The 27473-nt window shown below is 44.4% G+C and overlaps 1 protein-coding gene and 1 pseudogene across 1 annotated transcript; one reads left to right on the top strand and one right to left on the bottom strand.

The window, feature by feature from the left end:
- The window catches only part of LOC129151172 (glutathione reductase, mitochondrial-like), a 42738-nt pseudogene extending 21197 nt beyond the window's left edge, over nucleotides 1-21541 (bottom strand).
- Nucleotides 21542-21984: 443 nt separating this feature from the next.
- Nucleotides 21985-27107, top strand: FZD4 (frizzled class receptor 4). The gene is made up of 2 exons (XM_008153622.3): nucleotides 21985-22427; nucleotides 25061-27107. The coding sequence occupies exons 1-2, from the start codon at nucleotides 22146-22148 to the stop codon at nucleotides 26387-26389; spliced, it is 1611 nt and encodes a 536-aa protein (XP_008151844.1). The 5' UTR covers nucleotides 21985-22145; the 3' UTR covers nucleotides 26390-27107.
- The last annotated feature ends 366 nt before the right edge of the window (nucleotides 27108-27473 follow it).

Here is a 27473-nt window from a genome sequence, read left to right on the forward strand (position 1 = left end):
CTAGACCCACCATGGTGACGCCCTGGGACCCTGTCCCACACAGCTCACACCCCAGGGCTCTCCTGGTGGCTGTACCTTGCAGGTGGCGCTCTCGGCCCATGCTTCAGGTTAGTTCCACAAATGGCACACCCAAAGGGTGATGTCGGCAGGCACAGAGCCCTGCTGGAGCAAAACCCGCTCAATGGGGTTAGTCTCCACACAGTAGCTCATATAGTGTGGTTGTGGCCAATCCTCACAGCCAGTCAGCCTGAGGTTCAACCCCACCCACTGATGTGCCAATAGCAATCAAGGCTCAACTACAACAGGAGGGCACACACAACCCATGCAGGGACACGCCTGGAGCACCTGGTGCAGGGAGACAGCACCACTGGAGCCCACAGGACCACAGACGGCCACCCTGCCAAGACTGGGAGACATAGCAGACGTACCTAATACAGAGAAACAAACACAGAGAAGCAGCCAAAATGAGGAGACAAAAAAAGCATACCTCAAATGAAAGTACAGGAGAAAACTTACCAAAATAACCCACAAACTAACACACAAAAAACACAACTAAATGAAAAGGGAAAACAATCTACTAGATACAGAGTTTGAAACTCTGGTTATAAGAATGTTCAGTGAATTTAGAGGAAGAATAGATGAACTTAGTGAGAACTTCAACAAAGAGACAGTAAACATAAAAAGGACATAGAAACCATGAAAAAGAACCAGTCAGAAAAGAAGAATAAATTAACTGAAAACAAGAATACACTAGAAGGAACTAAAAGAAGATTAGATGAAGCGGAGGATCAAATCAGTGATTTGGCAGACAGGGAGCAGAAAACACCCAATCAGAATAGAAAAAAGAAAAAAAATTAGGATTGTTTAGGGACCTCTGGGACAACATCAAGCATAAAAACAACCACACCATTGGGGTACTAGAAGAAGAGACTGAACAAGAAATTGAGAACCACCCTAAGCAGTTTGGCTCAGTGGATAGAGCATTGGCCTGAGGACTGAAGGATCCCAGGTTTGATTCCAGTCAAGGACACATGCCTGGGTTGTGGGCTTGATCTCCTACTCCCTTCTTCTCTGAAATCAATAAAAACATATTTTTTAAAAAGAAATTGAGAACCTATTTGAAAAAATCATTGAAGAACATTTCATTATGGTAAAAGGACCAATCCAACAAGAGGATACAATAACACTTGTAGCCATTTCTACACCCAACATAGGGATATATAAACATGTAAAGCAAATATTGACAGATATAAAGAGAAAGACTGAAAATAATGCAGTCAAAATAGGGGACTTTAATACTGAGCAAAAGGCAACAAGGAAACATCAGCCTTAAATGACACATTAGAGCAGATGGATTTAATTGATATTTTTGGAGAATTTCATTTCAAAGCAGCAGAATATACATTCTTTTCAAGTGAAACATTTTTCAGGATAGACCACATGTTAAGCCACAAAGTAAGTCTCAATAAATTTAAGAAGACTGAAATCATATCAATGATATGACCACAATGATATAAAAGTAGGAATCAATTATAAGAAAAATACTGGGAAACATATGAGCACATGGAGGCTAAATAACATGGTAAAAAAAAAATGAATGGGTTAGCAATGAGATTAAGGGAGAAATAAAAAGATACCTCAAGACAAATGAAAATGAAAACACAATGACCCCAAATCTATGGAACATAGTGAAAGCAGTCCTAAGAGGGAAATTCATAGTAATATAGGCCTACCTCAAGAAACAAGAAAAATCTCAAATAAACTAAAGGATCTAAAAAAAGAATAGCAAACAAAGCCCAAAGTGAGTAGAAGGAAGAAAATAATAAAGATCAGAGCTGAAATAAGCAAAAATAGAGGCTAAAAAAATACAAAAGATCAATGAAGGCAAGAGCTGGTTCTTTGAAAAGATAAACAAAATTGATAAACCTTTATCCAGACTCATCAAGAAAAAAGAGAGAGAACCCAAATAAATAAAATCAGAAATGAAAGAGGAGAAATGATAACTGACACCATAGAAATACAAAGGATTATAAGAAAATACTATGAACAAATTGGACAATCTGGAAGAAATGCATACATTCCTAGAAACATACAATTTTCCAAGACTGAATCAAGAAAAAAAACACAAAACCAAACATAAAATCTAAACAGACCAATTACTACTAACAAAATCAAATCAGTAATCAAAAATTCCCAACAAACAAAAGTCCTGGACTAGATAGCTTCACAGGTAAATTTTACCAAAGATTTACCAAGCTCATTTTACAAGGCCAGCATTACCCTGATTCCAAAACCAAAGACATTACCAAAAAAAGAGGAAAATTATAGACATATATTCCTGATAAACATAGATGCAAAATATTAGCAAACTGAATTCATCAATACATTTAAAAGATCAAACACCATGATCAAGTGGGGTTTATTCCTGGGATGCAAGGCTGATTCAATATACACAAATCAATTAACTGTGATACATGACATAAACAAAATGAAGGATAAAAATAATCTGATTTCATCAATAGATACAGAAAAAAAACATTTGACAAAACCCAGCATCCATTTATGATAAAAAGTCTCACCAAAGTGGGAATAGAGGGAACATAAGTCAACATTTTATTATATGACAAATTATATATGACAAACCCACAGTTAACACCATATTCAATAGGAAAGAGCTAAAAGTGTTTTCCTTAACATTAGGAACAAGACAAGGATGTCCACTTTTACCACTTTTATTCAATGTAGTTTGGAAGTCTTGGCCACAGCAATCAGACGAAAGGAAGAAGGGAAGGAAGAAGGAAGGGAAGGAGGGAGGGAGGGAGGGAAGGGAAGGAGGAAGAAAGGGCATTCAAATTGAAAAGGAAGAAGTAAGACTGTTATAAGTTGCAGATTACATGATAATCTCTATATATAGAGAACCCTAAAGATTCAACCAAAAATACTGTCAGAACTAATAAATGAATTCAGTAAAGTAGCAGGTACAAAAGTAATATTCAGAAATCGGTTGCATTTTTAATACCAGTAACGAACTATCATAAAGAGAAATTAAGAAAACAATCCCGTTTACAATTACATTTAAAAAACACACCTAGGAATAAATTTAACCGAAGAGGTAAAAGACCTGTACTCAGAAAATTATAGGAAAGTAAAGAAAGCATATACCATGCTCATGGATAGGAAACATTAATATCATTAAAATGTCCATACCACCCAAAGCAATTAAATAGATTTAATGCAATCCTTATCAAAATTCCAATGGCATTTTTACAAGACTAGAACAAATCATTCCAGAATTTATATGGAACCACAAAAGACTCCATATAGCCATAGTGGTCCTCCCCTAAGCTTGTCAGATTTATTATGTGGCCCCTTTTTCATCCACAGATGCATGAACTCTTTCAGGCCACTAGGATGTAATTAGGAAAATCACTGCGAATAAATAAAATGCGATGTGAAATGGGGTAACTTTCTACTCCATTGCACTAAAGGGTAGTGTAGATGTCCATAAGAGGACACGTGACTTCTAAGAATTCCAGAAAGTAACATAAACAAAGAAAGGAACTCATCAAGGTAGTGTCCTCTCAGCCATTTCCTGTCTTATGAAAGCAGATGCAAGGACTCATCTACTCATCCACTCAAATATTCTTTGTGCCTTGCTCAGGGCCAAGTATGAGATAGGTAATGAGGGTATACCAGGTAAACACAAAATAACAAAATTCCCTACCTTATGACTCCCAGAGCCTGAGGACGGATTCAAGCCTCAAACTATTGATACAGTAGTTCTTTGTCTTCAATCCCAAACTCAGAGGGCTTGATGTATCAGGGTGAGGGTTAACGGATGTGGAGGATCATTTTTCCTGGCTCCATCATACAAACCCTGTTTGTGCAAGCCTTTCTGTTCTGTCCCAAGGAGCTCAGGGTGTGCCTGCTCCTCAGCCTGGCCAACATCTACCTGCTGAAGCCCCCTGTGCAGCCAGAGGTCAAGCGGTTGGCAAAGTCAAGCCAGCCAGCTGCTGTGAAGTGATACTTCTAAAGGAAATCCTGGATCGGTCCTGCAGGGGAGTTGCAAACTGCAGCCTGGATTAACCCAGGCTGTTCATCAGCGTACTTCAGCTGCTTGTCCACTCTCTGCTGGGCAGCTGGGCAAGAAACTGCCACACCCCACTGCCCAGAATGGCCAGAGGGAACACTGGGAATTCCTAATCAGTACATGCTCTCTTTCCCAGAAAAGGGATTAAGCGTGCCCTGACAGAGTTGACTCTTCCTTGTGGAGTATGGTGGACAGAAAAGGGACCTGTGCAGTTCATTCCCCACCTTCTTAAAAATTCTTTCAAGCTGCTCCAATCTGCCACCAACATTGGATCCAAGCAAGCAATCTACTGGCGTCAAATGTGTCTCTGTGCTTGAGGAAAATAATGCCAACCTCAGAGGGTTGATGTAAGAAATAAATGAGAGATCACATATGAAAGCTATTACCAAACTACCTGGCCTCAGTGTAAATACACAATACACAATACAGTAGAAAATACAAAATTTTCTTAATAATTTTGCAAGGTAAGCCGGGCCGGCGTAGCTCAGTGATTGAGCATTGACCTATGAATCAGGAGGTCACGGTTTGATTCCTGATCAGGGCATATACCCAGGTTGCGGGTTCGATCTCCAGTGTGGGGCGTGCAAGAGGCAGCTAATCAATGATTCTCTCTTATCATTGATGTTTCTCTCTCTCTCTCCCTCGCCCTTCCTTTCTGAAATCAATAAAATATTATTTTAAATAATAATAATGATAATTTTGTAAGGTGATATAACATAATGTAAGGAAATGAGTCCAGTAAGTCTCTATCAGAATTCTCTCATTGTAGGTGACCAAACTGACTCAAACCATTTTTCAAAAAAAGGACTGTATTTGCTCATGGAGCTAGTCGGCATGGCTAGATCTAGAGACTCAAATGAAGTTTTCAGGGCTCTGTTTCTCTTTATCTCTTAACTGGCTCTGCTTTGCTCTGATTCTTTTTGCTGTTGACTTCATTCTCTCCTGCCACAGACAGCATCTCTCCCTGTGGGAAGGAAGACAGACACGGGAATCATGACCCAGAGGAAGAGGCACACACTATGTCCCAGTGTCCATGAATTCTATCTCATAGCAGGACTTTGACCCTTTGTGAGTCACATGCTCATCCCTTCGACCAGGAGTCAACAAACCATCAAGCAACAAACTACCACCCACAGGCCAAATCCAGTCGACACCTCCTGCTTTTGACAGTACACAAGCTAATAAGAATGGTTGTGTCATTTTTAAATGGTTGAGGGGAAAAAAGAACCAAAGGAGGATAATATTTTGTAACACTTTGAAATTATATGAAATTCAAATTTCAGTGCCCATAAATTTCTCTTTTAGAGGACACACCACACCTGTTCCTTTATGTATTGACTATGTCTATTTTCTGCTACAAAGGTAGAATTGAGTAATGGTGACAGGGACTATATAGCCCACAAAGCCTAAAATATTGCTATCTGCTCTTCACAGGGAAATTTTGTTGACCTTACCCTAGAGCAATCATGGTAAAGAAGAAGATAGGACACTCTGATTGGCCAAACTGAGTCATGTGTCCAACCCTGTAGCTAGGAAACAGGCAAGGTAAAAAGAATAACACTTTACACTTGATGAGCAATCACAGTGTGTCAGGCACTGCTGTACTTACTTTATTTGTATTGGTTTATTTAACTTTTGCAATCCCCATTTGATAGACAAAGAAACTAAGGCTCAGAAAAGTTAAGGAGTCAGTGCAAAGTTATATAGCTAATAAGATCTGAGATTTGAATCAGGCTGCCTGGCTGGAGTTCAATCTTTGACTGCTATAGGGTCTGTCCTAGCAAATTGTTGGGGGTTAGTGGGGAGGGTAGAATGGTTTCCCTGGGGAAAGAGGGGGTGCTGGGAAAACAAACAACAGATATCCATTACAGTGTCAGATCAATATGAGTTTGAAAATCTTTTACTTAATTTCTTAAGTTTTTTCATCTGGTGTGAACTAGGTAAGACCTGCCCTTTGAGGTAATAGTAATGGCAGTGGCTAACATTCACTGAGCACTAACTCTGGGCTAATACTGAGTACCTTGTGTACATTGTCTCACTAAGGAAGCCAAAGGTTACATAGATTGCCCAGAGTTGCATGGTGAGCAGTACCAGGCCCTTGATCAGAGGCCAGATCTCTCTACTATACTGCCCCCCATCCGAGAGGATGAAGAGAGATAAGATATCGAATGGGGCAGGGGAGGGTGAGGAGGGGTGGGGAAAGAGATCAACCAAAGGACTTGCATCCATTCATATAAACATGACCAATGGACACAGACAATAGGGGTTGGGGGCATGTGCTGGGGGGCAGGAGCAGGCGGGGAAAGGTCAATGGGGAAAAAGAGACACATGTAAAACTTACAACAATAAAGTATTTAAAAAAAGAAATAAAAAAAACTAAAATTAAAAAATATATACCGTACTTTCCGGCGTATAAGACGACTGGGCGTATAAGATTTTCCTGGGTTAAAAAGTCGTTTTATACGCCGGAAAATATGGTATATTGGACTATATTGATGGGATTAGATATAATGGATTAGATATATTGGACTACTGTATTTTCCAGCAAATAAAACGACTTTTTAACCCAGGAAAATCTTTTTTTTTTTTTTTTTTAACCCAGGAAAATCTTATACGCCCAGTCGTCTTATACGCCGGAAAGTACGGTATATCAAATGGACTTAGCAGACAGCCTGACACACTTAGGCACTCAATGAAGGCTAGTTTCTTTTCTTCCTCTCTCCTGACTTTTCCCATTCACATTATGGAGATACGTTTGGGGAAGGAATCCACATGTATCCTTGAAGAGTCCTGCTGCCTCTATCTTTTATGTAACAAAACTTTTTTTAAATCCCCGTTTAATCAGTCTTGCTATCCAAAAGGCAGAGCAAAAATAGTAAAGGTTCAGAGAAGGGCAGTGAAAATAATTTGCGGCATGCAAGGCAGAAGAGGATGCCATGGAAGGAGGAATTCCAAATGCCAGGACCATTTCATTGGGAAAGGAAAGCTCCCAGAGGCACAATGTTTACAGCATAACAAGCTGACGACAGGTATAGGAAAGGCTAATCAGGACCTGGTATTTACTCCCCCCATCCCCCGCCCCCCAATACAAGAAGCAGACTGTTGAACGCATTGTATAATAGCCGTGTCACCTTCCACTTTGGAACACTATCAAAGTGAGCTTTACCCTCCCTTCCTACTGACTATGGGCCAAACCACACCTCCCGTCCCTATCAGTACACAAGACACTGCACTCCACACGTACTATTCAGAATCTGGCGATTTCTAACTGGAAGGTGTACTGGGGCCCTGCAGTCCAGACTCTCACATTATAAATAAAGCTGAAGCCCAGTGAGGTGAGATGATTTGTCCCAGTTTGAATGGTGAGCTCATGGAATATCTAGATTTAACTTGGCCTTGGAGTGAGAGAAACTGGATTGAGGTCCTGGCTAGACCTAAGTGATATTTCTAAGAATCAGTATCCCCATTGTTAAAAAAAATTTTTTTTATTGAATCTATCGGGGTGACACTGGTCAATAAAACCATACAGGTTTACTTGGAGAATCAAATAATGACAATGGCCTAATTCCCAGTTCAGTGTTTTGTCCGTTTAAAGCCATTCTGCTCCTTGGAATAACCTGATGTAGGAAAAGAGTGCAATGCTTGATTGTTGAAAAAAAATTGGAAGATGCAGCACCCCTCCCCCTTTACTTCCCTTCACTAACAATAAAGTACAAAGTTCAAAAGGAGCCAACTTGAAAATGGTGAACATTGGACTCAGAGACCTTTCCCGGAGTGGAGCCCTGTGGTCAGATATTGGCCAGGGCAATACTTGAACAACTTGGTTGCCATCCAAGTCTGTTTTCAGTGGGGAATAAAGTTCATGTTTTGGAGCGGTATCCTTGACTTTTTATCCTGTTATTCAAATATTTCCTAATAATCTTCGGCATTTATACACTCAAGAGACCTTGAAGGAAAAGGATGCAGGACTCCGGCCTTTTTTCCTTCCTTTTGCTAATGAATAGATGTTTTCTTTCTGAATTCACTGGCCCTATCACCCTATTTTTTTTATATATATATATACTCAAATAACCCTACAAGAATGAGGTCAAACAGCAAATGAGGAACTGTAAGTTACCAAGATTGGGGTTGGATTTAAAGCTCTGAGTGCCTTTCAACAAGAAAATAATCTAAGTAGAGAAGAATTTAAATTTTAGCAAATACATACATAAGGCCTAAATGTGTTAGACTAAGTGTGGGTGTTTCTGGTGCCACCTATTGGTCACACTGTAAGATTGAACTGTGCGGTATTGTTGGTCATAAAAATGAATAGAAAATGAAATTTATGCTGTAGCAGTCAGAGTTAGGTATGTCAGCAGGCTGCCTGAATGTTGAAATAGGTGAATGCTGCTTTAACATTATCTTTAGTCACAGCTACTTGAAAATGTAGGACCATTCTGCTCTGTGATTTTCACCTTGGCTTACTTACCAATTAAATGTGCAAAAAGGAATATACAGTGAGACATAATCTTTGGGATCTTTGAGATTAATGAACCAACACTCAGAGCCAAGTGGTTTTTATGTCTTAGGATTCAGAACTGGTGTTGGTGCCCTGTCCAGATCCCTTTTACCAGCCAGTGCGCCCAGACAGTCTCTGGAGCTATTGGGAGAGTTGGTTAATACAAACTCACAGCTACACCCTTCTCTGGAGAACTGCCCATTGCTAAGAGGAAGCCACCTTGACCAGGAGGCTACATGCATATGCATGTGGCTTCCACAGCCAGTGGGGTAGGGGGTGGGGTGAGTACAAAAGGCCAGTCCTCCTAATCTTAAGGCAAGACTAACCCTGTGGTGCAATTTGTGCTCCAGAGCTCCCCATGGGATCTAGCCGAAGCCAGGCTCCAGCGGAAGCCAAAACCTTGTTTAGCCCCTTTTCCCTGTCCTACCTTGTTTCTCTCATTCTCTTTCTCCTTGAAAACACTCAGTAAGTCTCTTCAACACAACTCATCTCAGGCTCTGCTTCTAAGGACCCTGACCTAAGACGGAAAAAATGTATCTTTGGAATGAAGAAAGCCATGAGAGCAAAACAGCCCTTGAATGTGGGGGTTTGTGAATGTAGTCTCCCCAACATGCTTGGGAGGCAAACGCTGGACAAAACAACTTGGCTCCCTAAGCAGCAAAGCCCAGGCTGAAGGAGTGCGGCAGCAACATTGCACCGTGGCCCAAAGACCTGGGTGATGATATAAAATAGAACCTTGAAATGGCACCAGGCCTGAGTCTTCTGAGAAATGCATTTAGCTTCAAAATAGTACATCCGTGCTGGCATTAGACCTAATGCTCCCAGGGGCAATGAAAAATAACCTGGAATTGGAGGACTTGAGGCTTTACACATTTCTACATCAGCTGGAGGAGCCAGGACTTTTTAGCTTGTGCCAAAGGAGAACCCTGGGGAAAGGAAAAAACTCTGCCAGAGGACAATTTTGGAAATCTCCTAAGGATTGCTGGTTGATTTCATTAGGTTTTGGTTGTGGAAGTTCCAGCTGGGTCTCTAGAAGTCGCGGTGCCAAGTAAGAAGATGGGGGGAGCTATGGGTCTAGTCAGGCCTGGGTTTGAATTCTCCTCCAACATACAAACTCAGTTTCCTTATTTACAAAATAGGGATCATAATATTTACTTCCCAAAGTTGTTGCGTGGGGGTGTTTCAAAAATAGTGTCTATTCGGTATCTGAATAGTCAGTGAATAAAGAGCTGTAGCATCTACTGATCAGTCTAGCTTCTGTCAATAATAAAGGTAATATTTTTGGTTAGCTTATTTATATGTAGTCATTCATTCATTCACTCATTCGTTCGTTTGTTTTGAACCCAATCAGAAAAAGAATGCTATTTAGTTAGGGTTCTACTGGGGACCCCCAAAAAACCATATTAATTTTTTTATTAATCCTCAGATTACTATGCTCCTCACTTGGTGAAAACCAATGGGAGGGTTGCATATAATGTAAGGCCATCCCGTATGGTTGAGTAGATTGTACAGTATACAAAGGCACCCCACTCTGAGCAAGTGGGGCTGAAATACAGCTCTACTTTTCTCACCTAACCATGAACCCTGTGGTCAGTGACCACCTAGAGGGGATAATTTTACTAATTCTCACAGAACATGGGCTAGAAGCAGCCCTGACATTGTGCATGCCCTTTTGTTCGGGGTAAAGGTCCCTCTTGTGGGCAGAGGGGACCATAGTGAGGACCTCCTACAGAGAATACCTAAGCATCATGCTCTCTAGACCTAACTTCTCCCACCCACATGACCTACCCTCACAGATAAAGCCTATCAAAGTAATTAGCTGGCAGGGCTCTCCTCAAAATATGTTGCCCAGCTCAAATGTTCCTAATCAGTAATACTCAAGGCAGGGTCTGAAGAATTACTGACACCATTACTTGGGGTACTAGATGCAAAATGCATTTCCTAAGCTATACACCTGGCCTTCTATATTCTGGAATCTGTAGGGGTTAAATGAGGGAATAGCTGTTGAAATAATATTAATCACTTCCTCACAGGCTTGCTGAGGAAAACCCATAAAGAAGGGTTTGTTGGTCAAGGGTTCCCTTCATTCACAAAGACTACATGGGACTCATGGTTAAGTGTTGAATGTTCCTTAAAAAGGCTCTTCCTCTTGGAAAAAGCTCAAAGCTGCAAACAGCCATAGACTTCCTTTCCCTTGATAACCTCCTTCCACTCCACACCCCATTCTCCCAATATATACACAGAACTATGTCTCATAGGGATCCTCCTCTCTCCCTTTCTTGGTTCTGATCCGTAGTATAGAGAAGACCATATCCTCCAGCAGGCAGAGGCAGCTAGGTGATAGCTATCTATTCTTAAAATTCTTGTTTACTTTTTAGAATCACATCTGGCATTTTCCATTGCTCTTCCTAGAGCCCTAGGTTACCCAAGCCCTTCCAAGCAGCCTAATTCTGTCCTTGGTGGCAATCCTAACAGTCAGGGAATATTCACATGATAGGTTAATTATTAAGTTAATGATGCCTTCAATATAGCATAGGCCCTAGATAATAGTACTTCCTATATAAGCACATCACTCTCAATATAAGGTTTGCCAATCAAAGAACCAAATTAAGGTGTCCTATTACCAACTGTATCATGAGGTACACATCTAGAGTTGTGTCAAGTTCACTTTGTCCAGTTCCTAGATAATTACTCTCAAGTGAGCATCAATGAAGAAGAAATCTGTTAAAAGATAGATATAGTCTAAGATACATTCAACACCTGTTGAGCTAGAAATTAATTAAATGTGGTCTCAATCTTCAAGAAATTCATAGTGTAGTAGAAGAATGCCTATGGAATCACTCTGTGACAAAGGACTAAACTATTTAAGGGATTATCATTATTAAAGAGTGAGTCTTGCTCTATGATGCTAAGAAGAGAACTAATATTTACTGACCACCAGTAAATTTTTATAAGCCTACTTGCTTGATTGCTGGGTCAGTTATGATACCTTCAGGTGCATGAAATAGAAAACCCAATTAAAAGTGGCTTAAACCCCACTGCATGGGAGAACATATTTGCCAATGATATTTCTGATAAGGGCTTAATCTCCAAAATTTACAGAGAATGCATATAACTTAACAAAAGGAAGATAAACAATCCAATCAAAAAATGGTCAAAGGATGTAAATAGATACTTTTCGAAAGAGGACATACAGAAGGCTGAGAGACACATGAAAACATGCTCAAAGTCACTAATCATCTGAGAGATGCAAATCAAAACAACAATGAGATACCATCTCACACCTGTCCGAATGGCTATCAACAACAAATCAACAAATGACAAGTGCTGGAGAGGATGTGGAGGAAAAGGAACCCTCCTGCACTGCTGGTGGGAATGCAGACTGGTGCAGCCACTGTGGAAGACAGTATGGAGTTTCCTCAAAAAACTGAAAATGGAACTCCCATTTGACCCAGTAATCCCACTCCTAGGACTAAATCCCAAGAAACCAGAAATACCAATCAGAAAGGATATATGTACCCCTATGTTCATAGCAGCACAATGTGCAATAGCTAAGATTTGAAAACAGCCTAAGTGCCCATCAGCAAATGAGTGGATTAAAAAACTGTGGTACATCTGCACAATGGAATACTATGCTGCTATAAAAAAGAAGGAACTTTTAACATTTGCAACAACATGGGTGGAACTGAAGAACATTATGCTAAGCGAAATAAGCCAGTCAGAGAAAGATAAATATCACATGATCTCACTCATACATGGGATATAATGATCAACATAATTTGATGAACAAGAATAGATCGATCTAGAAACAAATGGTAGGGGAGAGGGGTCAATTGGGGAAAAATGAGACATATGTACAACTTTAGACAATAAAAAAAAGAAAGAAAAAAGTGGCTTAAACAAAAAGAATGCATTATCTCATTTATACACAAGGATCACTGGGTTGATTAATTCAGTAGCTCAATCATATCTGCAAAAACCCAGATTGTTCCCATTTTCCATTCTCTCACTGTGTGTGAGTGTGAGAGTGTGTGTGTGGGCGGGGGGAGGGGAGAGAGATTATGGTGAATTGGTATGGAGGCTGACTACAGGGTTAGTTAGCAAATTGACAGTGTAGTTCCAGTCTAAAAGCTGACAGTTTTGAGACCCAGAAAGAGCCAATAGCTCAGTTCAAATATGAAGGCAGGGGAAAAAACAATATCTCAGCTCGAAGGCAGTAGACAGGAGGAATTTCCTCATTTCAGGAGATGATCAACCTTTTTATTCTACTTAGGCCTTCAACTGATTGGATGAGGCCTACCCACATTAGGGAGGGCATTCTGCTTTACTTGATCTATTGGTTTAAATGCTAAACTCATCCAAAAACATCCTCCCAGAAATACCCAGAATAATGTTTGACCAAATATCTGGGCACCCTGTAACCCAGTCAAGTTGATACCTGAAATTAACCACACATTATGGGTAGCTCAGTTGGAGCATCATTGTCCTGATATGCCAAGGTTGTGGGTTCGATCCCCTATCAGGATACTGGTATATACAAGAGTCAACAATGAGTGTATAAATAAGTGGAACAACAAAACTCGATGTTTCTCTCTCTGTCTCTCTGTCTCTCTGTCTCTCTGTCTGTCTCTCTCTCTCTGTCTCTCTCTCTCTCTATATATATATATATATACACACATTTTTAAAAATTAAGGAAAAAATTAACCCCACATTCATCTTCAGCATTTGGCCTATACCGTTTTGGTAGCAAGAAAGCAGTAAGTTTCATTCATAACATCCAAAAGCTGAAGTAAGAAGAAGCAAATCTTAAGGAAAATGTCCCTAAAGATGAGCCTTTCAAACCTATGCCCCATTTCTACTTCATCTCTTGGCTATAATTATGTTATATGCCCATTCCTAAACCAATCACTTGCAAGGAGAGAGATTTATCCCCATGCCCTAGGACTATGAAAGAGCTCATCTTCTTTTGAAGCATGTGATATTGACATATTATTGTTAGAAAGAAAGAAAGGTTGGGATTGGGCAAGTAGAGTAGGGGGAGGCTATTGGCTAAATAACCAACAGTGTCTGCCATTATTTCTATTATTCCCATGTTAAAGATATAGACAATGAAGCTTAGAAAGTTAGAGTTGGTTAGCATCACATAGCTAGTAAACTGTCAAGTTAGAATTTCTAATCAGACCTCTCTGGCTTAATTTGCTTGCTCTGATCTATCTCCAAATCTTCTTTTCTATCACTGACAAATAGACATAAGAATAGTCCTTACCTTTGATAGTATCATATTAACGTAGATAGCATTAATAAAGCACTTTAGCTATTATTTGCTGCCCTACCATAATATAAAGAGGTACATATTGTAGAGCTCCAGAGAGCACTATTCATATAGAATACTAGAGGCCTGGTGCACAAAATTCAGCCTGCCATGAGCCTGGCTTCTAGCTGAGTGGTGCTCCCCCTGTGGGGGTGCACTGACCACCAGGGCAGTTCGTGCATTGAGTGACTGCCCCCCTGGTGGTCAGTGCACATCATAACGACCAGCCATTCTGCCATTCGGTCTATTTGCATATTAGCCTTTTATTATATAGGACTAGAGGCCTGATACACAAAAATTTGTGCAAGAGTAGGCCTTCCTTCCCCCGGCTATCAGCACCAGCTTCCCTCCGGCACCTGGGATCCGGGTTCCCCTCCTCTGACCACCGGCAGGCACCTGGGACCCAGGCTGGCTTCCCTTGGGCTGTCCGCAGGCACCCGGGACCCAGGCTGGCTTCCCTCCACCCCAGCTTCATCAGGAAGGATGTCCAGAATGACATCCAGAAGACGTCTGGTCTAATTAGTATATTACCCTTTTATTGTTATAGATAAGATGAATTTATGCCCAGGAAGTTCACCTGTACTAAGAGGCACCAAAAAACACCAGTAGAATGAGAAGTGGAGAAATCTTGGATTTAAGCACCATAACATAGGCAAGTTTAACTCAATGCCACAACAAACAGGTGAAGAAAAACTAATAGGATTTTCCATGCCAAGTGGTAAGAACTTCCAATATGTATCTCTTTAATTATCACAAAAGCCTTAGGATGATTTTTTTTTAATTTATTGCTTTTGTTTTTCCTGTAGAGAGTTACTATGGTGGGGCTTAATTCTGAAAAGGAAACAGAATTCCCTGATTTTCTTGCTGAAAAGACATTGTCAATCGGTTAACACCCTTTCCCCAGGGCTCACTGTGTCCCTTCTGCCAAGGCTTCAGCATCATAAAATAAGTATTGATCTTCGAAGCCAGAAGGCCTGGTTTCTAGTCTTGTTTCGTGTCTAGCTAGCATTATCAAAGTGTACAGTCAACATTTCCTTTTCTCTCAATACCCACATTTATCTGCAAATGAGGTGATGAGGTAGACTCCTTGGTCTCTAAGACTATTTTTCAGTTCTGATATCCCCTGAGCCATATAACTCCCACCGCTCCAGCCTCGTGGGAATGCTATAATTCAGAATTCATTAGTAGAGATGATTTGGCTTACTCCTCAAGGGAGACTATGGCAGTCACAGAAGCAAAAATTAGAAAGTCATTTGATACAGCTTTTCCCAAATACAATGTTTGGGCAAGGAGGAAGGAGGAATGGAATGGCTGAGGTAGAGGAGGGATTGGCAGGTGGGGCAGGTCTAGTCATTCTTAGCATGAGAGTGGTAATGTGTGCTGGTATTATTGAGTAAGAGAAAGGGCCTGGTTAGACAGAACAATCTATGACCTAACTCCCTGTATATGCATCTGAAGCCTCAGGTATGATAAATGGGACTGTTGCTATTTAGCATAACCTGGTTCCCACAGCAATCCTTGTTTCCCAGGTAAGGAGGTAGAAGGAAGACATTGTGGTGTGGTGGAAAGAGTCCTGGAGGCAAGGAAAAGAATATCTAGTTCTTAGCCTGTCGTAGATAAGTCATCTCCACCCTCTGGGTTTTGGCTTTTGAGTGAGGTTCTGTAATAATGATCTGGAAGGTTCTTTCCCAGTCTCTGGTAGTCTAACAGATGCTATCAGCTGCTTGTTTCTTTGCATGTATCTGAAAATTGTTTTCTTAAAATGTGCCCTTTCTTCTCATTTTAGAATAGAAATTAAACCCTAGTATGGATTCCTGAAAGCCAAAGAGATCATGGGGAAAAAACTAAGGTAGGGAGGCTTAAAATTTAGTCAAATTCTTGAAACTGAAAATTTGAGAGCTACTGAGGAAAGATCACATAAAAATACAAGCGTTTGGAAATTTTCAGGATGTGATAAATGAGTCATCCTTAATGTCTGTCCCAATTGGGGGAGCAATTTAGTTACCTTAGCAGTGCATACTATACAGACTCAGTAAATACATAGCTGTTAACTGATTAACTTTAGTGACTAAGCAAGGAACTAGCTGATTAGCACAGATTCCAGCTCCAATACCCTTTAAGGCACTTCACACCCAGAGGACACTGTGGAGGCACTGGAGCCGGCTACAGTAGGATGCATAATGGTCAAAAGCATAAGCTGAGGAATCAGATGGACCTGTGTTGGAATATCAACTCTGCCATTTACTGTGGGACCTGAGGCAAGTTTCTTAATCTCTCTTAATCTCTGTGTCCTCAATTGTAAAACAGGGAGAACAACAGCAGGTACTATATAAGTTTGTTCACTTAACAAATATTTATTGAGCACCCCCTAGGCACCAGGTATATTTTAGTGAAGAAGATTGCTAAGACCCTATTCTTGTGAAGATTCTTTTCAGGTGGGAGAAAGAGAAAATTAAATAAGCAAGTAAACCACTAAACAAGTTATAGACATCGGTGAGTGCCATCTATCCTAATATATAAAAAGCCAGGGGCCGTCACTACCAAAACAACCGGACGGATGACCGAACAACATGTTTCGTGGGGTGACAAGGCCAGCAGGGGGGTTAATGAGGGATGACCAAACGACTGAACAGCAGGCTGCATTGGGCGACCAGGCTGGCAGGGGGAGCAGTTGGGGGCGACCAGGCTGGTGGGGGGGGGCAGTTGGGGGCAACCAGGCCAGCAGGGGGGCAGTTGGGGGTAACCAGATGGCAGGGGGGCAGTGAGGGGTGACCAGGCCAGCAGGAGGGGGCAGTGAGGGGTGACCAGGCCAGCAGAGTAGGGGGGAGTTAGGGGCAACCAGGCAGGCAGAGGGGGGCAAATGGGGGTGACCAGACTGGCAGGGGGGGGCAGTAAGGGGAGACCAGACCAGCAGCCGGGGGAAGTTGGGGTGACCAGGCCAGCAGAGGGGGGCAGTTGGGGGCGACCAGGCCATCGGGGGGGGGGGGTAGTGAGGGGCAACCAAGCTGGTGTGGGGGGGAAGTTGGAGCAACCAGGCCGGCAGGGGGGGGCAGTTGGGGGCGATCAGGTAGGCAGGCAGGTGAGCAGTTAGGAGCCAGCGGACCCAGATTGTGAGAGGGATGTCTGACTGCCAGTTTAGGCCTGATCCCGAGGGGTCCCGGATTGGAGAGAGTGCAGGCTGGGCTGAGGGGACCCCCGCCCCCCCCCGTGCACGAATTTTGTGCACTGGGCCTCTAATTAATATATGTGTGTGTGTGTGTGTGTGTGTGTGTGTGTGTGTGTGTGTGTATGCCTAAGCAACAATTACAACCGAATGACCAGGACTACTGGAACCGGAACAACCAAAACAATTGATGCGCACTGACCACTAGGGGCAGACACTCAATGCAGGAGCTGCACCCTGGTGGTCAGTGCGCTCCCACAGCCAAAACTCCCAGGGTCCCTCCCCCTAGCCGGCTGGCGCCCCAACAGGCCTCGATTGCTGGCCAGGCCGAGGGACCCCACCCATGCACAAATTCGTGCAACGGGCCTCTAGTGAAGAAAATAAAGCAGAGCTAAGGAGTGACTGACTGAAAGGAGGCTGAGACATGAGTTCAGGCAAGACCTCTCAGTGACATGTCCATAATAATCCATCACTAAACATTGGCTAGTGGTCTGATGGATAAATATTGAAATGAAATGAAGTTGTGGATGTCTTTGCATTATTTTTTGCCTCCTGCAAAGGTTCATGGTTACCCACTATATATTAAACCATCACCACCAACAGATAGAATACCTTATGTACTGTCTTACGCTTGGTAGGAGGAACAGGACTCTGATTCCTTGACATGCAAGAGCTCTGCGGTGACTGGATTCTTCTCTGCTGCCTAGTGGTGCAATAGATAAGAAGAAGCTTTGGCTCTGCCCTTTAAGAGTTGTTACTTAACCGCTTGGGGCCTCTGATTCTTCCACTTCAAGCAAGATTCCGGTTAGGGTTAGGGTTAGGGTTAGGGTTCCACTTTACCCTGAATGTACTTGTTTTATAGCTAGTTTGGGTACTGAGAAGATGTAGCACCTTGACTATCTATAAACTAATAGGCTGTAGCATGACTTCTCCCTATGCTTCTGTTTTCCACAGTGAATTGCCAATCCTATGAGGTTTTAGTTCCAGTGAATTTCCCCCTCAAAAACTAAACAGGTTGATAATGAACCACTTTCTCGCATTTTCCATCAAGACAGCTCTTTGTGAGTTCTAAATGTTCTGTCCAGATTCAAAGAAGCTGGTTTCTTCGTGAGTGGTTGGAATAAGACTTTTCTTGGAAGCTACTGAATATGGATTAGTTGGATTGTTTCGCAGAAAATGAAAAGCAGGCTCTGGAGTGACTACTTCAGCACTTAATTGGGTTAGCAAAAAACTGCAAATGAGAGGTTTTCCTTACGAAGGAAAGGATGTTTACACCCCCACCCCACCCGCCTAGGTGATGGATTTTAACCTAAACGCTAGTCTTTAAATGCAGCCTTTAATTTAGGAACCATTACAAGAATCTATTAGAGCAGAAAATGTCAGGTTGAAAAATTAACACATCACAGGAGTTAATTAGAACCCGGCCTCTCATTAGATGCAAATGGAGAGCCCTCCAACTGCCCACCAGCCCCCCGAAGTCATGTTTGTTGCATCTCCAAAGTGTGCTGCATGTGTCTTTACGACTAAGAGAGTGGACAGAGGGATCTGCCCAGGCACTCAGGCCAGAGCCACTAGGGGCCCATGGCCTGCCCTTCACTGGTAGGTTAATGGAAGGTCCTATTCATGTGTCCCTATCTTCTGCTTCTCTCCTAAATGCTTTGCATGTCACAGGGTCGATAGCCCTCGGCTTGGAAGTGTTTTCTGCAACAAAGACAAACATGCCATGCCTGTCACCAGGAGCAGACTGGCGACTGTGTAAACCACTCTGTGAGAGGGAGGCTGAGGGGCTCCAGGCCATTCAGACTTAGCTCTAAGTTGTGGTCTTTGTTTTCTTTCCACATTCAGACTGAAATGTGATTCCCCTGGCTTTCTTTTTTGGAAAATACCTGCGATGAGTTCCATGCAGGGAAAGAAAAGCTGTTGACAGGAAAAGCTTCTGACAGGGAATGGCCTTCTTCTTCGAGTGTTCTGAAAGGAGACAGTTGCTTCAAGCAAGATGAGGCAGGGATGCCAGGGCCAGGTACAAGAGGCCCAGAACATAAAAGGGTCACCTTTAACTATAGAGAAGACGGAGTGTCCACAGTGTCCCCGGTGAGAGATGCACACAGACCTGGGCCAGGTGGACATGCATCTGAGCCCTTTTCTGTCACTTACTGTGTAATCTTGGGCAAATTGCTTAACTGCCCAGAACATAACTTTTCTCAAGCTGCTGTGCAAAATAAAAGAGATAATATGCATGTAAAGCACTTAACCCTTAACCTGGTATAAGTTCAATATGAGTTATTTGTTATTGATCTGTTAACAGTATTCGTTCACCCAGCACTTAATGATGTTCCCTCTATGTGCCAGGCCCTGAGCAAGGGACAGCACCTGCTCCTTGTCTTCATGGAGGTCACTGTTTAATAAACCATGTTCACATATCTTTAGCGCAAAGCAAACCCTGCTATCTTCCCTGCAAGTGCCTAGGAGAAGTGCCATTGCTCACTAACGCTGCTTTCTGAGTAGCTCAGAATCCCTGTGATTATCTCCCTTGGAGCAGCCCTCCAAACGTAGCTACCTCTACTTTGGATTTACCTCAAGTTCTCCCTGTGCATTTATCGCATTGAGTTACAGGTGTCTGTTTATGCTTTGTCTCCTGTGAGTCCTAGGGGTTGGGGATCATCTATTTACTTGATGCATACACCTAATGATTTATTCATCTATGTAGGCCAATGGTCTCATGTGTTGCTCAGCACAGGCATACAGAAGCTTTAACCCTACTGCCGAGTATGTCGATTTCCAGCTGGGAAACTTTCTGGAGAAACGACCCTGTTCCCCATCTCTGAAAGGCCTCTTTTGGGCCCTGGTTTGACTGATCTTTCATTTTCTATCACTTTGGTTCTAGCCTCAGTTTCTTCATCTCTTTCCCAGGCTAATGGGGTCTCCTTCCCCAGGAGATGATGATGATGATGATGATGATGATGATGATGATGGCTGGAGACAGTGCAGCTTCTATGTGTACAACACAGTTCTGGTACAGAGCCAAACACCAAAAAAGTTGATTGCATTCTTTCCTTCAGCCAAGGAAATAGTTGCCAATATAAGAAAAGAAAACTAAAAATACAAAACAGAATATGAGCACTAGTGGCACAGACATCCTTCCAACTTATATCCAGCCTCTGCCATATGCCAGACTTAGCTGACGTGGGAGGATACGAACACACACAAAAACGTGGTCCCTGTCACCAACCCCAGGAAAAAAAGTGGCATGTGTTGGACAAAAGATCTCAGAAAAAGAGAAGAAAGCTCTTCACCCAGATCCTCAGACCTGGGCTGCTGGAGATGACTTTGGCACGGTGCTGGGAAGCAGGAGGCTGTCCCACATCAATAACTAAGGTATTCGGCACTTGCCAGACACTGTGCCAGACGCTGAGCTAAATGACTTACAGGTATTCCCTCATTTAACTCCTAGAACAACTGTGTGATGTAGACATGAGCGTCCTCATTTCACGGATGGCCAGATAGAGGCTGAGACTCATAGAGTACCTTGACCACAGTAAAGCAACAAGTACATGGTTTAGGAATCCACCTGCTGAGGGTTTCCCTGGCCCCCTTGGAAACCTAAGAGGGGGAACGAGCCCAAAGGTCTGGGGAGGTGGGGGGTGCAGGTAGGGGAAGGGCTGAGAATGAGAGAGGGGTTAAGTTGGATTGAAGCCAGGTCGCATGGTCCTCAGATCCCCAGGACCCTACGCAGAAGCAGAATAAGTTAGAAAGCGATACAGGCTGCAGGGAAGGATGCCTGGGACCCAGGAAGAGGGGAACCCGGGTAGCTGTGAGCCTTCTAGCCCATCGCCCCCCCACACACACACGCCCCCCTCCCCCCGTTTCTTTTCTAGAGCAGGTCGAGCCTCTCCCCTCCCGCCCTCTCTCCCTCCCAACCTTATTTAGAAACCGTGTCCCCGAGACAGGAAGGGCGGCGGGCCGAGAAGCACGGAGCTTCCCGGCTTCATTTCCTTTCGAATCCCCCTGTGGAATTTCATTTCATGCGGCGAGGAAATCGGAGCGCGAGACCCTCGGCCGCTCGGCTGCCCCGGGGCGCCTCCCCCACTCGCGGCTGGAGGCAGGAGCTCCCGGGCGCAGGTCGGCGGAGCCTGGGGGCGGGGAGAGGGGGCCGGGCTCCCACCCGAGCAAGTTCGGGGTGGAAATAGCTGCGAGCGCGGGCTGTACCAGGCACCGCGCTTGAGCGTTTTTACGCTTCATCGCCAATCCTCCCACGTCTCTTTAAGGATGAGGAGGACGGCGCCGAGAGGTTGTGCAATTTGCTCAAGGTCACACAGCCGGGATTTAAAGCCACAATCTTCGTAAACCCAAATCCCGTGTTCTTTGTATGGGTTTCTCTGCCTGACGGGGAGGTGGCCGGGGACCGAGGTGACAACTGGACAAGGAAAGGAAAGGAAGCCGACCCATTCTGGGAGCACGTCTCACCTGGGAGAGGAGGGGGCCGGCTGTCCCGGCCGGAGGGACTCGACTCCATCCCTGCCCAGCCCCTGAACCCGGCGAAATGGGTGGGAGGAAAGTGAGAGCCGGGAAGCGGGGCGGGGCGCTCTGGGGAGGGAAGGGAGGGGGGGGGGGGGGGCGGGGAGGGCAGCGGGCGGGCGGGGCCTGGCCCTCCAGCGGCAGAGTGGCCCCGCCCCTCGCTGCCCACAGCGCCCGGCCATTGGAGAGGCGCGCTGTCCGTCCAGCCCCGCCACCGCCCAGCGAACTTCTAGCGCCCGGGAGGGCTCGGGCAGTGAGAGCGGCGCGGCGCTGGGCGCTGGCGGGCTTCGCGGAGACCCCGAGCCGACGCGGCCGGCGCTGGGTCCGAGGCTCGCCGCCCGCAGCCATGACCCTAGCAGTCTGTCTCTCGGCCTCGCCCCGGGGAGTCTAAGATCCCACACAGTTGCGCGCAGCTGCTGGAGAGCCGACCGCTGCACCCTCGTCGCCCTTGGCGCCTTATCACACTCCCTGCCCCGGAGCTGGGAGCAGCGCGACCCCCGTGCAAACTGGGGGTGTCTGCTGGAGCAGCCCCCGCCGCCGCCGCCGCTTGCTGCCCCCGGCTCTGGCCATGGCCTGGCGGGGCGCAGGGCCGAGCGTCCTGGGGGCGCCCGGGGGCGTCGGTCTCAGTCTGCGGCTGCTGCTGGTGCTGCTGCTCTTGGGGCCGGCTTGGGGCTTCGGGGACGAGGAGGAGCGGCGCTGCGACCCCATCCGCATCTCCATGTGCCAGAACCTGGGCTACAACGTGACCAAGATGCCCAACCTTGTGGGGCATGAGCTGCAGACGGACGCCGAGCTGCAGCTGACAACTTTCACGCCGCTCATCCAGTACGGCTGCTCCAGCCAGCTGCAGGTGGGCGCCCCCACCCCCACTCCCCACCCCCTACCCCCCACCCCCCGGCGAGACCCTTGGGCAGGGACGCCCCAAACTAACTCGGTGGAACCCTTACCAAGTCGAGCCCCCCCCCGCCTGCCCGCTTTCTAGGCTGAAGGGTATAATCCTGAAAAAGTGATTTCCATCCCCACCCCCACTTGTCTGTCCCTTCTCAGGGACTGGAAGCCAAAACGTTGTGTAAGTCATCTGGCCTGCGAAAGAACCCACTCTTACACCCCGCCCTTCCGTTTTTCTCCCCTGCCCACCGTGTCTGGCCAAGCCCCTAACCCCAGTGGAGCTGAGGGTTATCTTTGCCAAGGATTCTGGCCGCCGCTGCTCAGTGGGCGAGTCCCCGGCGGGGCAGCCAGCTGCAGCTAAGACTTGGAAGGAGAGATAAGGAGCTGGGAACTTCTCCCTCACCGACCTCATTTCTCCCCCATATTTCTGGGTGGTTTGTTCAATGAAACACCACTGCCCCGTTTTCTGCGGAGTGGCCCCTAATCGTGTGGCCCGCCTGATTTTAAAGGGAGGTCATGCAGAAAGGAATGGTTGCATTGGCTGGAGTTTATTCTTATCCTCAGGGTTGAGGGCAGGTTTAGTACTTGGAGGGGGAGAAAACACAGCTTGGGGAAAAGGTAGTTTGTATATTGGAAGAAGGTAGTTTGCATATTGGGAGATTGTTGTTGTTGTTTGCAGTCATTACAAATTTTTTAAGCTTATGTAATGATACAGAAAATGTTCATCCTACAGTTATAAGTGAAGAAAGAATTTGCCTATACGAGGTGATTACAGTGTTACAAAAACAACACCCAATTCATTGGAAAAGAAAAAGGATTGAAAGGACATTTTTAAAAAGTGTTAACACTTGTGTTTTGTTTGATGAGGCTATGAGTGATTTTTTTTTTTTTTTAATTTTAGAAAAGAGAGAGATTGGTGAAAATAGGGGATCATTGTCCAGGCTAAAAGCTTTAGAAATCAGTGGTTCTGGTTATATCTTCTGAGAGATAAGAAACAAGCAGGCAGCTTACTCACTAGGTGCATGTTTTTATATAGGTCATTTTAAAAGTTAGATTGTGGCTTCAGAAAGATGGTTGGGATTAGACCCGTTGCTGGTGAAGTGTCCCTTTGGAAGTTCCAGACCTTCAGAACTAGGTTATAAAAGCTTAAGAAATGATCCTCTAGCTCTCGGTTTGGAAACAGCACATATCCTGACATCAGTGGCAATTTTTTGTTGGAGAAACAGCTTTTCCAGGGATATATATTTTTAATTGCTTGTATCCTGGGGAGGCAGCCAAGCTGTTTTGAAGGACAGGACTGGATCCCTTTACATGCTGGAAAATAGTTACTTGTAACTCTAGACTTCATAGACAACATCTGTAAGGAGCCAAGCAGACTGTTTATCAATGCTGGAGGAATTGAGGACAGCAACTGCACTCTCCCCTGCTGGTACTGCAGTGTCAGGGACTTAACATTTATATTTTCCTATTGTGCTTCATTATTATTCAAAGTGGAAACCTGGCCAAACAAACCCCTGGTGACCAGAGACCTCAACATGCATCCCATCCTGCATCCCATCATTGGGTCTAACAGTATCTTAACTAGGATACTTTCTGTTTCGATATGAACAATAATTTTAAGGGATAAAGTACAGAAAAGAGAGAATATTAACAGGAGAAGAGGTGGGTCTGCTTTTTTTTTTTAACCTTTATTTTTATGGTGATAAAGAAATGGGGGCCCTAACCGGTTTGCCTCAGTGGATAGAGCATCAACCTGTGGACTTAAGGGTCCCAGGTTCGATTCGGTCAAGGGCATGTACCTTGGTTGCGGGCACATACCCAGTAGGGAGTGTGCAGGAGGCAGCTGATCAATGTTTCTTTCTCATCGATGTTTCTAACTCTCTATCCCTCTCTCTTCCTCTCTATAAAAAAAATCAATAAAATATATTTTTTTTTAAAAAGAAGAAGAAAGAAATGGGGATGAAAAATAAATCACCCAGCCCTAGCTGGTTTGGCTCAGTGGATAGAGCGTTGGCCTGCGGACTGAAGGGTCCTAGGTTCGATTCCTGTCAAGGGCACATGCCCGGGTTGCGGGCTCGATCCCCAGTGCGGGGCATACAGGAGGCAGCCTATCAATGATTCTCTCTCATCATTGATGTTTCTATCGCTTCCTCTCCTTCCTTGCTGAAATCAATAAAAATATACTTTAAAAAAAGGAAAGAAAAATAAATCACCCATCACCAAAATGACTGTCATTTGATTAGTCAGTTCAGTTCTTTCAAATAGTAGCTGAAAAGGGAGGGAGAACTCCAGGTTAGTCTTTTAAGGCTTATTAAGCATTGTACAAAAGGGGATTATATAATTCTTTGGGTCCTTTTTATACATGTATTTATTTATGTTCCCCTGGAAAGGATTACTAGAACCCAAAGAAGAAAAGTGTGTAGGGGATTACTAGGCATCCTTGTTTGAGGTCAGCATGAATGGCCAGACTCCCTATAGGCAGGTTTAAAAGTAGTCGTGTGCTATGCCTGGAAGCATTCACAGCTCAGCTTTGTGCAGGCATTTGGTCATACTTCCAAGTCACTGTTTTCTTTGCTCGTTTCATTACTTTTCCAGTTCTTCCTTTGTTCCGTGTATGTGCCAATGTGCACAGAGAAGATCAACATCCCCATCGGCCCGTGCGGCGGCATGTGCCTTTCTGTCAAGAGACGCTGTGAACCTGTCCTGAAGGAATTTGGGTTTGCCTGGCCGGAGAGCCTGAACTGCAGCAAATTCCCACCCCAGAATGACCACAACCACATGTGCATGGAAGGGCCAGGTGACGAGGAGGTGCCGCTACCCCACAAAAACCCCATCCAGCCTGGGGAAGAGTGCCATTCCGTGGGAACCAACTCCGATCAGTACATCTGGGTGAAAAGGAGCCTGAACTGCGTTCTCAAGTGTGGCTACGATGCGGGCTTATACAGCCGCTCGGCCAAGGAGTTCACCGACGTCTGGATGGCCGTGTGGGCCAGCCTGTGCTTCATCTCCACCGCCTTCACAGTGCTGACCTTCCTGATCGATTCCTCCAGGTTTTCCTACCCTGAGCGCCCCATCATATTTCTCAGTATGTGCTATAATATTTATAGCATTGCTTATATTGTCAGGCTGACTGTAGGCCGGGAAAGGATATCCTGCGATTTTGAAGAGGCAGCAGAACCTGTTCTCATCCAAGAAGGACTTAAGAACACAGGATGTGCAATCATTTTCTTGCTGATGTACTTTTTTGGAATGGCCAGTTCCATCTGGTGGGTTATTCTGACACTCACTTGGTTTTTGGCAGCTGGACTCAAATGGGGTCACGAAGCCATTGAAATGCACAGCTCCTATTTCCACATTGCAGCCTGGGCCATCCCCGCAGTGAAGACTATTGTCATCTTGATTATGAGACTGGTGGATGCAGATGAACTCACGGGCCTGTGCTACGTTGGGAACCAAAACCTCGATGCCCTCACCGGCTTCGTGGTGGCTCCCCTGTTCACTTACCTGGTGATCGGAACTTTGTTCATTGCTGCAGGCTTGGTGGCCTTGTTCAAAATTCGGTCAAATCTTCAAAAGGATGGGACAAAGACAGACAAGTTGGAAAGGCTGATGGTCAAGATTGGGGTCTTCTCAGTCCTGTACACGGTTCCTGCAACCTGCGTGATTGCCTGTTATTTCTATGAAATCTCCAACTGGGCGCTTTTCCGCTATTCCGCAGATGACTCCAATATGGCAGTTGAAATGTTGAAAATTTTCATGTCTTTGCTGGTGGGCATCACTTCAGGCATGTGGATTTGGTCTGCCAAAACTCTTCACACCTGGCAGAAGTGTTCCAACAGACTGGTGAATTCTGGGAAGGTAAAGAGAGAGAAAAGAGTGAATGGTTGGGTAAAGCCTGGGAAAGGCAATGAAACTGTGGTGTAAAGCTAGCCAGCCTCCACGCTTCCCAAATTTTGACGGGGGGAAATGCCAGCATTTCGATGCAAATGCTACTAAAAGTTTCATGCAATGAATCTCAGTTTGAACAACCTAGCCACCCTAAGGTGACCCCCTTCACCCACTACCTTCTCCCTCTCACCCCAGCATCATAAAACTAATGATTTTGCTGCAGACTTTGGAATAATCCAAAATGGAAAAGCCAGTTAGAGGCTTTCAAAGCTGTGAAAAATCATAACATTGATCACTTTAGCAGGTCGCAACTTGGAGCGTGGAGGTCCTGCCTAGATTCCAGCGATGCTGCTTTTCCCTGAGGGGTGGGATTTGAGCTGTGAGTAGGTAACTTGCAGGGAGAAAGATGAACCTTTTTTTTTTTTTTTTTTAACTCTTTAAAATTTAAAATACTAACTGGGTCTTTCAGATAGCAAAGCAATCTATAAACACTGGAAATGCCGGGTTCAGAGACGTGTTACACGAGTTTTATAGTTTGGCTGATCTAACATAAACATTTTCTGTGGTGCATTGTCTGCTGTTTAGAACTTGAGGATTGCTCTCCCAAGAGGTGGTGTCAGAATCTTTCAGTGCCTTTGTCATAAAACAGAATTGTTTGAACAAACAAAAGTACTGTACAAACACACATAAGGTATCCCGTGGATTTTTCTTCTCTCCCTCTCTTCTTAAATTTCAACATGTCTGTTCGAGGCTGCTGCTGTTTTTTGTTTTTTTTTTTTCCTTCATTTTACATTAATAACTCAAAATAGGCATTTTTATAGGAATTTTTGCACTGCAGCGTGCCTAATGAGGGGGAAAGAAAAGGTGATTCACTTTCTGACAATCACTTAATTCAGAGGAAAATGAGATTTACCAAGTCGACTTACCTTACCGACCCCAGAGACCTGTTGCATTGAGCAATGGGGACTTAATATATTTTACTTTGTGTGATTGCATCTATGCAGACGCCAGTCTGGAAGAGCTAAAATGTTAAGTTTCTTGGCAACTTTGCATTCACACAGATTAACTGTGTAATTTGTGTGTGTGTCAATTACAATTAAAAGCACATTCTTGGACCATG

The sequence above is a fragment of the Eptesicus fuscus genome, chromosome 13, assembly GCF_027574615.1.
Source record: "Eptesicus fuscus isolate TK198812 chromosome 13, DD_ASM_mEF_20220401, whole genome shotgun sequence".
Taxonomy (NCBI): Eukaryota; Metazoa; Chordata; class Mammalia; order Chiroptera; family Vespertilionidae; genus Eptesicus; species Eptesicus fuscus.

Coding starts and splice junctions, on each gene's coding strand:
- FZD4 (XM_008153622.3), top strand. CDS start 22,146: ATGGCCTGGCGGGGCGCAGGGCCGAGCGTCCTGGGGGCGCCCGGGGGC. Junction 22,428..25,060: donor GCTGCTCCAGCCAGCTGCAG/GTGGGCGCCCCC, acceptor TTACTTTTCCAG/TTCTTCCTTTGTTCCGTGTA.